The sequence below is a fragment of the Rhinolophus sinicus genome, chromosome 1 (assembly GCF_057876585.1).
Source record: "Rhinolophus sinicus isolate RSI-liver-muscle chromosome 1, RSI-T2T, whole genome shotgun sequence".
Lineage (NCBI taxonomy): Eukaryota > Metazoa > Chordata > Mammalia > Chiroptera > Rhinolophidae > Rhinolophus > Rhinolophus sinicus.
Genome location: NC_142501.1, coordinates 24,178,711 through 24,191,748, shown reverse-complemented (window position 1 = coordinate 24,191,748; position 13,038 = coordinate 24,178,711). Strand labels below are relative to the sequence as shown.

Here is a 13,038-nt window from a genome sequence, read left to right as displayed (position 1 = left end):
GTATAAGGAACGGATCGGAATGGGGGCAAGAACGGAAATAGGAAGCCCAGTTAGGAGGCTGGTGTGGTTGAGTAAGAGATGACAGGTTGGTGGCAGTAAAGAGGAAGTAGAATGAGCAGTTTTGCTGGTGGGTTGGCTGGAGAAGTGAGTGAGAGGGAGGAATGAAGAACAAATTCTACTCTTCTGGCTTTTGCAGCTATATGGATGGCACTACCATTTTGAAAAGGGAAAGACTGACTTTTAGGAATCTCCTTTCTCTTTGGACTCATTAGAGTATTGACTTAGAGACAATGTGCACACTGGACATTTTAAAAAAGTCCAGGAGCTCATGGCAGATACTATAGAGTATGTACCACAGAAACCACTGTTGTAAAGTCTTGCCACTGCCTCTGCAGGACCAGTTTTTTCTCACAAACATCAGGCAGATGAATCCAAGCCCTCAATGGCGTACACTGGCTCTTCAACTGTGTGCCCTCCACCCAAGTCTATTTCCTCCCAATGTAATAACTTAAAAGATGAAATTCATTAGTTTAGATTTAAAAATTTTTGTCTATGAGCTATTTCACCTAGTTATTTATCACATTCTAAAACAAAGAAATGTTAGTACACTACAATGATGTATTAACATTTTAAAATATGACTATCATATTGAACAGTGCAAATATTGAACATTTCTGTCACCACAGAAAGATCTATTAACGCTATTCTAGAGTCTCTAACATGGATAACTATTCATCGGAAATTATGTATAACTGAAACAATAGCTTCTCCCAAGCCACTTGGATAGCTGGTTGATTTCCAAAAAACACCCACTGGATTATCTGAAGTGTATTGTTTATATCTTTTAAAGCAGACATAGTCTATCACATAACACAGAATTTATTTAGATGAAATCAGATAGCAGCAGTGCTCAGAATTAAAATGATCCACGTGCTATCTTTTTTGGGTACTTTCGGTAGAGGAATAAATATGAGCTTCAAAGTATTGTGGGGTGTTGGAATGAAGCAGGGGACTCTTTTGGCTTCACCCACGTTATCCTGGTACCGAGCCACTCCTAGGAATGGCTCATTCCGGTTAATGCGCTGTTGTTTAGAGTTGGGCTCTGCTGAGTTAACATTTGCACATACCAGACAGGATGTTAACATTAGGTTGGCAGATGATCTACTCGCACTCCTACATTAAAGGCTTAGGAGGTTTTGAGAATGTACAAGTCAAGGTGGGTTATAGATGATTCACTCTGTTTAAAAGCAGCTGGGAAGAGCCCAAGGCCATCTATCCGACTGGATCTGAGATTATTTGGGAAATACTTTGATCTGATTGTCCATTCTTACAGTGCTTATAATTTGTTCCAAAAATAAAGAGGTAAGAACAGGACATCTATTTTTAAATAACCAAATAAAGAAACTGGTAAAGCTTTTAAATGCTTCCCTACCTATTAGAATCAAAATTTCCTTCATTAAAATGAAAGTTCAGTACAAAAAAAAACAACAAAAACACACATTAGAAAAAGTGAAAAGTCAACTGCCTGGTAATAATAGAATGAATGCTTCCCATTCACTGATGACCTAAAAGATGGAGAAGACGGTAATGGAAAGGCAATTTGAGAATCTACTGTGTATCATGTGCAATACTAGGCTCCTTCGCACATCTTATTCCACTGAATCCTCACAACCTGAGAAATGGGTATTTTTATCCCCATTTTACGTATGAGGAAAAGCAAGGCCCAAAAAGTTAAACTACTTTCTACAATTCTGGTTAAGAAACAGAACCTACTAAGCCAAAGCTTCTCAATGTATGGTCTACAAATTATTATCGGTCTGTGAAGATATTGGTCAGAAAGAGACTAAAAGACCAAAAACTTTTATGTCAATCTGACATGACCATGACATTTTTATTGTATTTTACATTTGTTCTGGCCCAGATAGATTGGAAATTTTAAAATGCAGTCCCTCTCCACAGCGGTGTAAGAAGCACTACACTAGACTGAGCACCGTGAGGGCAGGGACCCCGTTCACAGCAGAACCCGCCACGCCTGTCCCATGCAAGGTTTGCTGAAATAGTGCACGGAAGTTCAAACTCAGGTCTTTCTGACTCCATAGCACCTTTTGTCTCTGTTAACAATAGAGCTTCCCGATTAACTTGTAGATGATTAAAATTTCCTTGGAGAGGTCTTTCTGTTTAAGCATATCTATCATAAAATAATGTCAAATGCACACAATTTGCTCATCCTAGAGATACGTTCTGAGTTTTCCAGTAGTTTAGCTTTTTCTTTTATCCTTTTAATTGTTTATACAATAGAGAGGTTCAGGGCATAGCAGCAAATGTACATAGAATTTACTTTGAAAAGTGATTTATTTATCAAGCTTACTGTCATTTGAAACTCACAAATTTGGGTGATCAAATATTGTGCTATAGTCTTTAAAAATGAATTACAAAAGAGAACTTACCAATTTAATCAAGAGTTATGTGAGAAACTATTCACAGGAAAATAATTTCACAAAACAAATTGGTATTGTTAAGAATTATTTTAGAAAATGCTTCCAAAACTAGAGATTTTTCACACAGGAATTAGGCCTCCATGTTTCTGTCATACCAAGTATAGAGCACAAAGGAATCATTTTATGAATATGAATCACCCTTAAGTGGAACCCAGTTTTAATGTTCAGATGATAATGATACTCTTTGCAGAGACATAAATGGGTGTATATTTTGTGAACCTACCATTTCTTAGCAATTAAGTGAAGGATAACGTTAATAATTACACCACCTAAGTACATTTTCATTTCAATTTCTTTTTTCATTGTTTCCTCTACCTCACCCCTTCTTTTTGCTAAGTCTTAATATCTTGTACCAAAATACAACTGGAAAAGTAATACTAAAAACACTTTAACTGCCAGTGCGTAATGAAACTTGTAAAAACGTGCAGGTACAAAGAAGTGTATGAGAAAAATAATGAATATGCAGCCAGACGCATATCATAATTGTTTCCTAACAGGTTCGTTCTAGTTGGAAATTATAAAAATTGAAAATAGAACTATAAAAAGTTAGTTGTAAAAGTGTCTATTTTAAATGTCTCTCTGGGAGCTTATTCAGATAGAAAAGCAGAATTTAACACTGATCATGACATTCTTTATATTAGTGCCAAATTCTGCTGATAGCTGACTTCTGCAAATGCCCAAGAAGAAATATTATCACTTTAAAAGCTCTTTATTATGAAGTGAGAAAGTCTGAAGACTTTGGAGATGCAGATATAAAGGCTCTATTTTTCAGAAATCATCTGGGTATACTACACGTATATGAGATACATACATTTTAGAAAACTTCTATATTCACATATATGTGTGAATTTTAAAACATAACCACGTATTAGAAAGCACATACATATATATCTATACATGTTAATTTAAATATTATGTTGAAAATTTTGAGGGATAGGGAAAGATGTAAAAAGGACAATCTTAGATTTCAATAAAATATTAGCAGATACTTACAATATGCAAAAGTTTTAACACATCCACAAACCTGTAAAACATAGCAATGAAAGAAATGTTTTAAATGAGCCAATAAGGAAACAAATAGTCTTCTGAATTATAAACTAGATACCTACACTTTCTCTGAGCTCATGATCTCCTTGGCAATATAATGGACTTTACTTTTTATCCCAGTATCTTCATCCTGTGGATTAGAGTGCATTAAGAAAGCATGAACTCATAAAAGGATAATGAAGACCATCTTTGAGTTAGTCAGATGTAAATTCAAGCTCTGATACTTACAAGTTCCCGACTAGAACACATTTCATACTATATAACATCTCAAATGACAAACGTGGAGAATTAGATACGGTCATTAAACCACGATACAGGAGAAGCTGAGAGCAATCGGAAATCCTCTCCCATCATCAGCGCGGGACTGATGGACTTCCCTGAGAAGCCCCAGAGCCTTGGGGAGGCACAGCTGCCAGGAGTTCAAAACTGCAGTCACATTCTGCAAGGGAAATGACCCCTACAGATATCACCTGAACATGAGTGCTTGGGGTACACACAAGTAACATGAGATTAGTGAATATCCAATAGAAACGTATAAGAGAACTTCACCCTAAGTAAAGCCACTCCAAGTCAGACAAGTGCAGTCTGTAAAGGGCTCTTTTTCAGTGTATACCAAACACATTCCCAACATTGCAGCCACAGGCTCCCTTCAATTTACTTAAAATTCCTTTTAGAAATATGCTCTTATAGTCAAGGCAGTTTTATTCGAAGGAGTCGAAATGAAATTCTTTAAATATGTACTGCTTTGCGTGCAAATTAAATACTCTAATGGAGAAAAAAATGTACACTTCTGAAATAAAAAGGTGATTAGGAATGAGCGCTCAATATTTAGGGATTTAGATCGCTGTAGTTGTTTTCACTTAAAAACTGATAGGGCTGGCTTTGACTCTAGGGCATTAGCAAAAAGGAGAAGTTTCTCTCCATTTCTATTCTGGTGAGAGATCTGCACACTATTCCACAGTGAAGGGCAAAAGAAAGTAAACAAGGAACAAGCAATTGTAACATTTTAGATATTACATCTTAAGTGAAAATTATGAGTGTTGCCATTAAAAGGAAAATACGCTGAAGCTTCTCTTGAAGAAATGTCAGATCTTGTTTTAGAAAGAGAGGTCCCTTCGCATTCATGCCGACACTGGCAATACCAGGACGCAGAGTGCAGCTGAACACGGCAATGTCACAATACGGATAAAAAGTGACTGTGACAGTCCAGTAGTCAGTCACTCATGAAATGACAGGAAAAAAATCATGGTAGTGACTTCTCATTATTTAAAAACATACACCGTAGCAAAGCAGTCTTCTTTGCTAAACTGAAATCATGGATTATCCTAGCATGTCCGTTTACTTGAGCGCCACTGTGATGGGTCCACAGGACTTAGTTCCTTATTTGGACAAAAATGTTTTTACATGCTTCCAGAATTTCAGTGTTAGAATTAAAGTATAAAAATAGATTCAGTTTAATGATGAATAAAGCTCTTCAGACAATTTCATTTTAATGATTTTTAAAGAGTATGCCTGCTGATGTTCTATATACATACATGAAAACCCTTAAAGCACTGGTGACATTCAAGTGAGTAAAGAGGGAGAGGATTCCTCAAAGTTTTGTAACATGTTAAGATTTAGGTTTTTTTATTACAGTCATTTATATTCTTATAAGAAGTCAGCCAGTTATAGTAAATATAAGGGAGACCTTTATCTTTAGATTCATTTTTTTTAGTATATTTAAAACCACTGGTTCATAAATGGTAGTTGAAGCCATAGAAGCGAATGAGATCAAATGCAAAGAATATATCAAGTGAGAATTGGACTAAGAGAAGAATCCCAAAGAAGATCCACTTAAAAACAAGGATTTGTCAAGATTCAGAGTGGATTATTAGCAGAGTTGAGAAGAGAACCCATATTTCCCAGTATTTAACCTAGAAATTCTTCTATAATATTATATCCACAAGCAAACAGATGAACTAATACTCTACCTGACAACATTTACAAAAATTAACTAAGAATCTATCATAGGCTTAAAAAATTCTTCACTATTTGCTGGTAATCAATCATAACCTCACAAACATTCACTGCTAAACATATACCCACATATATCTCTCCTCCAATCTCCTCAAGATTTAACAAATCCAAACAGACTGATATTTGGTTTAAATTTGTTTTGTGAAACATTGTTACATGTACTATTAAAGTTCTCCTCCTCTAAGAGCAGCCACTAATCTTGCAGTGTGTATTTGTCCCTTCGATGCTTTCATATTTTACTACAGAACAATTTACATAGAATATCAAGAAATCCTAACCCTTTCATCAGAAATATTATTATGCAAAAAATATTCAGAGTAGACTATAAAACGAATGACTTATGAAAATCAGCTTTAAAGAGCAATTGATTAATTCACAGTGCACAACAGTCTAGTTTAATTAGCCTAGAATACTTTTCCGTGTTACTTAACCTTAGATCCCAAACTATCTTTAAAGGGACAATTAGATAGATGACTTCGATCTCTGTCCTCGTTATAATTCTTTTTTTCTAAGGTTGTTCGGTAATTGCGACTAACAGGTTGGATAAGTGTTGCTCAACTGAACAGGATGAGGCAAAACATACTCAATTCCATTCACTCATCTTTTAAACTACACATAGCTAACATTCCTCAGGAAGCAGTCTTAAGGACAGCCTGATCTCGCAGACCAAGTATCAGACATGCACTCCTAATTAGGACTGCGTAGGTACGTACGTATACACACACGTACACACACACACACACACACACACACACACACACACAAATTGTTGTTTTGAAAAATATTTTAGCAAATCAATGCTTTTCTAAATATTATAATGGATTTCTCTATATTATCTGTACATAGAAAGTTTAAGATTTATAAAATACATCTTTTTAAAATTATAAAGCCAAAAGAAATGCATTAAAAATGAAAAACAAACCTAAACTATTGACAGAACTGCAGCCTGGACTCTGCATGCTCCATTTTCAAGTGATGTGAGGTCCCTTAATAGTCAAGAGGTGTTTTCAGCAGTAGCTATAAAGAAACTGAAGCATACTATAGATGCTGAAGAATTTATTTAATAGAGTCACCTAAAACGTGTACCAGCTCTACACAAAAATTTCAAGTAGGTGTACTTTATTTTTGGCATCTACCATTTATTTCCTTTCTTCTTTTTATCACTCTCCTGTTTTCCATCTCTACTCTGAACGTTTTTTTTGTTTGTTTGTTTGTTTTTTAAACTCCTCAGGACCTTGTTCTGCCAGGGCCTGGGTTAGAAAGAATTGTGCAGTGACTCCATGGTAATAAATATGTTATCCCCAGGCAGTTATGCTTCTGTTATAGCCAGGGACAAAAATACATTAACCAGAAGAACAACTATAGTGGGCCTGACATTCGTTACCTGTAAAATTAGTGCTGAGCTTTCAACTTTAAAATCCTAAGATTTAAACATTAAGTATATCAGATGTCAGGTGTGGGATAGCAAGTCAGTGAGACAGAGTGTGGCAGAGATTCAGGGACAGCACCGGGGCTGGTGACTATGAAGTATGTGTGTTTTTCAACTGAGATTGTAAATTCTGGGGGGAGAATGGTAGAAGACAAGCAGATCAACAAGAAGAAATTGAGAGAAGTACACAATTAAATTTATGATCAATGAATTTTTGACAAAATTGTCAAGGTAATTCAATGGGAGAAAGGACAGTTTTTTTTTTTCTCCAACAAATAGTTAAAAATTGCTGGATCAATTGGATATCCACAAGCAAACAGATGAACTAATACTCTACCTGATAACATTTACAAAAATTAACTAAGAATCCATCATAGGCTTAAATGTAAGAGCTAAACCGATAAAGCTGCTAGAAAAAAACATAGAAGAAAATCCTTGTGACCTTGGTAAGGGCTAACAGTTCTTAGATACAACACCAAAAGCATGAGCCATAAAAGAAAAAAAAAATTAATAAACTGAACTTCATAAATTTAAAACTGTTATGCTTAAAAAGTCACCATAAAGAAAATAAATAGATAAGCCACAGGTGGGGAGGAAATATTTACAAATCATGATTCTGTATCCAGAATACATAAATAACTCTAGTAATCAATTTAGTGAAAAAATGCATAAAAGATATGAATATGTATATGCATCTCACTAAAGAAGATAAAGAACAGCCAGTAAGTATATGAAAAGATGCTCAATATAATTAGTCATCAGGAAATGCAAATTAAAATGCCACTGAGTTAGCACTTCACACCCACACAATGGCTATCTATAATCAAAAGTCAGGAAAAAGCCAGTGTTGGTAAAGATGTGGAGAAACTGGGACATCTTATACATTCCTGGTGGGAATGGTAGCCCTTACTCAAATGCTGTGATTTGGGGTTTTGGCTCTCTCCTAATACCACTAAAGGCACAATTTGTATTTCTTATCCCCCTTCTTATTCTGAGATCATTTCCAAGCGGAAGGAGTCTGGAGCATCTTTACTTCATCATTTGATAGCAAGGTTAGTAGGAGGAAACAGCTCCACTGTCGGCTGATTCACTGCTCTACAGCTAAGTCTGCAAACATACTGATCATTAGAACCATCGGACAGCTCTTACATTCCAGATTCTCAGGTAACTTGGAAATTCAGATTCTGTCGGTCTGAGGTGGGGCATGGAAGTGGGTGTTAGAAGAGGGAATTAAAGATAAGTAAGAAACAGCCCTAGCCTTCAAGAAGTGAATAATGGGAATGATCCAAACATACAAATAACTATTTACAAGGACACCTACTGAAGCATGCTGACATCTTGAAGGACAGTAAAGAGCATAATCAGACAGTGGTGTGTGATTCAGGAAAGGATTCACAAAGAATAAAGCAAGCATTTGATGACCTTTACTCTTTAAAGAAGCCATCAAGTACCTGCATGCTAGATACTACAGATACCGACTCATCAAAGCCAGAAACCTGGACTCCTCCACCTTCTCTCATCACAGCTGAGTCATCAAGTCCTGTTGATTTGTCCTTCTTACTATTTCTTTAAAGCTGAATTGCTCCTTTCCCCCAGTGTTGCCTCCTTATTTCTTGCCGACACTGTTACAGTAACCTAAGTGGTTTCCTTAGCTCTAGATCTAGCCCACGGCATGCATTCTCTACACTGCCACCAGAACAATAGTTCTAAATGCAAATATAATCACATTAGTAGCTCCCTATCACTTAGTGGCAAAAAACTAAACTTTCCTTTGCCATGTATATAAGACACTCCACAATGTGTCAAGTTGTCTTTACGCGTCTCATTCCTACTCCTCCAAACTGTGTTCTCCCAACTCCAGCCAGGCTGGAACTACCCTGCAACTCCTAAGTGAGCTCTACTCGTACATGTCTGTCCCAGCATACCATACCCGTCCTTCCCTCTTCATCACCTCCCCCTCGCCCCAAAGATGTCTGCCTGTCATATTCCAACTCATCCTGCATGACAGCCCTCGAAAGATGTCTCCTTTACGATGGCTGCCTTGATAGCCTCTCCCCACCATTCCCAATTATAAAATTATTCTCTTATTCGTATAGTATTTATAGGACTTAACCCAGAGGATCACGTTTATTTGCTGACATGTCCGAATTCCCTCTAGTCTTTGATCTTATTCACTCCTGTATCCTTCTGTGTATAACACGGTGCCTGGTCCACTGTGCAATCAGTATGTACGAAGAAGCCAATGTGTATCAGGGTGGCTACCACGTTCTCAGAATCTAAGAGCAGAGCACTGCTTTTGAGTACGTGGTTGAGCAACATGAAGATGTAAACTCATACAACTAAAAGCTCGTTATAGATATTTCATCATGTGAAAAGGTAGGGAGTCAGACTAGATGACTAAGGCCTTTTGGAATTCTAAAATTCTAGAAGTCTCTGTATTGTCTATTTTACCTTTTAAAGTAGAAAAACTACAGAAGTTAAAAAAAAGCAATTATTACAAAATGATTCAACGGATTACAATCATTTTCAAAGTAAACAAAGTCAAAGCTAAAAAAACAAAACAAAATAAAAAGTTCTATATTATCTGTAACTTTTAAGAACAATGCTGATTCCGACCCAAGTCAAACAATGATGGAGGAATACATCCATCACTATATAACCTCAAGATAGGCTGTATTTGGCATCTCAACTTGTCAGTGAATGAAAAGTCCTCACTTAAATTACATTTCAAAGCACACGGCCTGCATCTCCCACAAGTGCACTGCTGTGGAAGTTGAAACAAGAGCTACAAATGAAATTACTTGGTCATAGTCATAAAATAAGTCAAATTCCCAAACAGAGCCTTTGATCTGAAACCCAGTTTTATGTTCCGATCTCTTGATAACAGCCCAGCTTTGTGAGTTCTGAACTGTGTTCTCCTCTTTTCATATTTGTTTACTGCAAATAAAGTTCAGTGAAATGTATCTGTTACTTTTTAACAGAATTTTTAAAAGGCCTCTGCTAATCAGGAGTTCTACTAAAAAGCAAAAAAACTTAACAACCAGACCTGCCTGAGAAACATCTCATCATTGTTATGCCAAAAATGAGGTGACACCATGATAACCACTAAAGGACAAAATCCTCTTAGGTTTTTACCCCTCTTCATATTATATATTATATATTATATGAGCTGTTTAAAACATTTTTTTGAAAAGGAAAGAGGCAGGGAAGTAAATATGCAGGAAAGGTGAATAGTAGTGAGTATTCCAACCATAATAAAGCAGAATGAATAGATCTCATTTTTAAACAGGTTTAAAAATGAGAGGTTAAAAATCTCATTTTTAAACCACTAATCCACTTTCTGTCCCCATGGAAAAGCTTATTTTGGACATTTCATATAAATGGAATCATATAACGTGAACTTTTGTGACTGACTTCTTTCACTTAGCCTGTTTTTAAGGTTCATCCATGTTGCAGCTTGTATCAACACATTTTTCATTGCTGAGTGATATTCCATTCATCAGGTGATGGATCCATTTATCAATTGATGGGCATTGGATTCTTTCCACTTTGGGGCAATTATGAATAATTCTGCTATGAACATTCCTGTACAAATTTTTATATGTACATATGTTTGCATTTCTCATGGGTAGACACCCAGGAGGAGAATTGCTTGGTTGTATGCTAACTGTGTATTTAACCTTTTAAGGAACTGCAAGATTGTTTTCCAAAGTGGCTACACCATTTTACATGTTTACCAGCAGTGTATAAGAGTTCCAACTTTTCCACATGCTCACCAACATTTATTATTGTCTGTCTTTTTTATTTTATAATCATCCTAGTAGGTGTGAAGTGGTAGCTCACTGAAGTTTTGCTTTGCATTTTCCCCGATAGCTAAGGATGTTGAGCACCTTATTACAGTCATTTGTGTTATCTTCTTTGGAGAAATGTCTATTCAGATCCTTAGCCCATTTTAAAATTGGGTCATTTATTTTTTTATTGTTGAGTTGTAAGAGTTCTTTATATATTCTGTATACAAATCCTTTACCAGGATATTTGCTAATATTTTCTCCTATTCTGTAGGTTGTCTTTTAATTTTCTTGTTGGTACTGTGTGTGGCACCAAAGTTTTTAACGTTGATGAAGTCCAATTTATCTGTTTTTCCTCTTACCACTTACACTTTTATTGTAGCTAAGAAGCCTTTGCCTCACCTAAGGTCATAAAGAATTATTACTACATCTTCTTCTAAGAGTTTTATAGTTTCAGCTCTTATATTGAGGTCTATGATCCATTAGAAGTTAGTTTTTGTCTATGGTGAAAGGAAGAGGTCTAATTTCATTCTGTTGCATGTGCATATCCAGTAATTCCAGTGCTATTTATTAACATCTTGATTTCTTTAACTATATAGTGTGACTTTTTGTATTACATTATTATTTTTTTTTTTTTTGCTGTCATGCAAAATCCACTGTGAAATGAGATTGGTGTAAATAAACTAACTGACTTTTAAAAATAATTTAGGCAAACTTGCAACAATATATATTTATTTGGTAAATATGCTAAATAAATATGTAAAGCTTGATTTCAGAAGCAAGCAATTCTTTTCATATAGATCAATAATAATAGCTAAAATCTATTGCGCATTCACTTTGTCAGATAGTGTTTTAAACAGTGTTTAATAATTTAATCATCACAACAAACTCAGAAAATAAGGACAAGTGTCCACTCTATCCGTCTTCTTTTTACAGATGGGAAAACTAAGACACAGAGAAGTAAATTGCTCAAGATCACAGAGCTGGTAAGTGGTGAGAACCCAGGTAATCTGGCTCCAAAGACTGTGTTCTTAACCACTATGAAAGCAAATTACTTAAAAGTGTTCACCAGGCTGTGCTTAGATGGATCAATAACTGTCCAGAAAGGAGAGTTAGTCTATAATATTTATTATTGCCATTGCTGTCTCAGATGAAGCTCATCAGAGTGGGTAATGATTCGACAGAAGGGAAATTATTAATACACTGGATTCAGGTGCAAAAATATTAAATGTCGATGAGTAACTGAAGAAGTAATGTCATTTTAAAAACAGAAAAAGATTTAACAGAGATATTGCAACATGGTGCAACCAAAGACAAAAAAACCCAACAATATAAATACTAAAAGGGAAGGGATAAGCAGGCATGAATACAGAGGAAGGAACCCTGAAGTCTCCAATGACCACAAAACAGATGAGTCAACCAGGCAGTGCTATGACAGGATGTGCTGGGAAGATGCATAACACAGAAAAGTTACAGATTAATCCTTCCTCTATGCCACGTGTAGGTGAGATCCTAGTAGAACGTGGACACCAATTTTGGTCACCATACTATAAGAAGTGGGGGGAGAAGGGGGGAATGGACAGGGTTTAAGCAAGAGAAACAAATAAACAAAATGAGAGAAAACAGTTTTATTTGGTAGGAAAAGAAAGAACTTGTAATTGATTAGAGTAAAGGCTGATTTAATTACAGACCTTAGATAGGAAGACCATTTGAAGGCTCTTCCCCAAACTCTGCAGGCTTTGGCTCCTGCCCATCATTTATACCTCAGTTAAATACCACTTTCTTGAACAGCCTTCATCCTAAGTAGCCTCCTTAGTTTCTAGCACCTCACTCTGTTTTACACCCTTTCTAGCATGAAATTCTCTGACGCTGTTACTGTTTATGCATTTATGGTCCTTCCTGCTTAGTATGTAAGCTCTTCAAGAGCAGGGACCGTGAGCTCTGCTTTATGTCTAGAACATTCTGACAGTACTTGGGACTGAATGGGTATCCTGTAAGTATTTGTAGAATCTACATCTGTGAAGAAACAACAAGGAAAATGAGCTTTTCAACCAGAGCAAGACAGATACCAATAAAACACAGAGGAAGTACTTGATAGTCAAATCCCATACTGCTGAAGGATGGTTTAGGAACAGTCATTCATCTGTCTTAGGTGTCTTGCAAACTCATCTGCCTTAAGGCTAAGTAATTTCTAGTGGTTACTCCCAACTCTATGATTCAATGAAGAAATGAAGTCTTGCAAGAAATAAATACTGAGTTC

The 13,038-nt window shown here is 36.0% G+C and overlaps 1 protein-coding gene across 6 annotated transcripts in view; it reads right to left on the bottom strand.

Moving 5' to 3' along the window:
- FGD6 (FYVE, RhoGEF and PH domain containing 6) overlaps positions 1-13,038 on the bottom strand; it is a 94,086-nt gene that overhangs the window by 45,980 nt on the left and 35,068 nt on the right. For 5 of the 6 annotated variants that reach the window (XR_012494064.2, XM_019732166.3, XM_019732167.3 and 2 more), the window contains exons 4-5: positions 3,608-3,675; positions 3,492-3,522 (exon numbers count right to left, since the gene is read on the bottom strand). The exons of the other annotated variant lie outside the window; for it this stretch is intronic. Coding sequence is in view for 4 of the 5 variants with exons in the window: in XM_019732166.3 (XP_019587725.3) it covers positions 3,492-3,522; positions 3,608-3,675 (99 nt within the window). In the remaining variant the exon portion in view is untranslated. The remainder of the gene's footprint in view (positions 1-3,491; positions 3,523-3,607; positions 3,676-13,038) is intronic. 6 annotated transcript variants of the gene reach the window in all.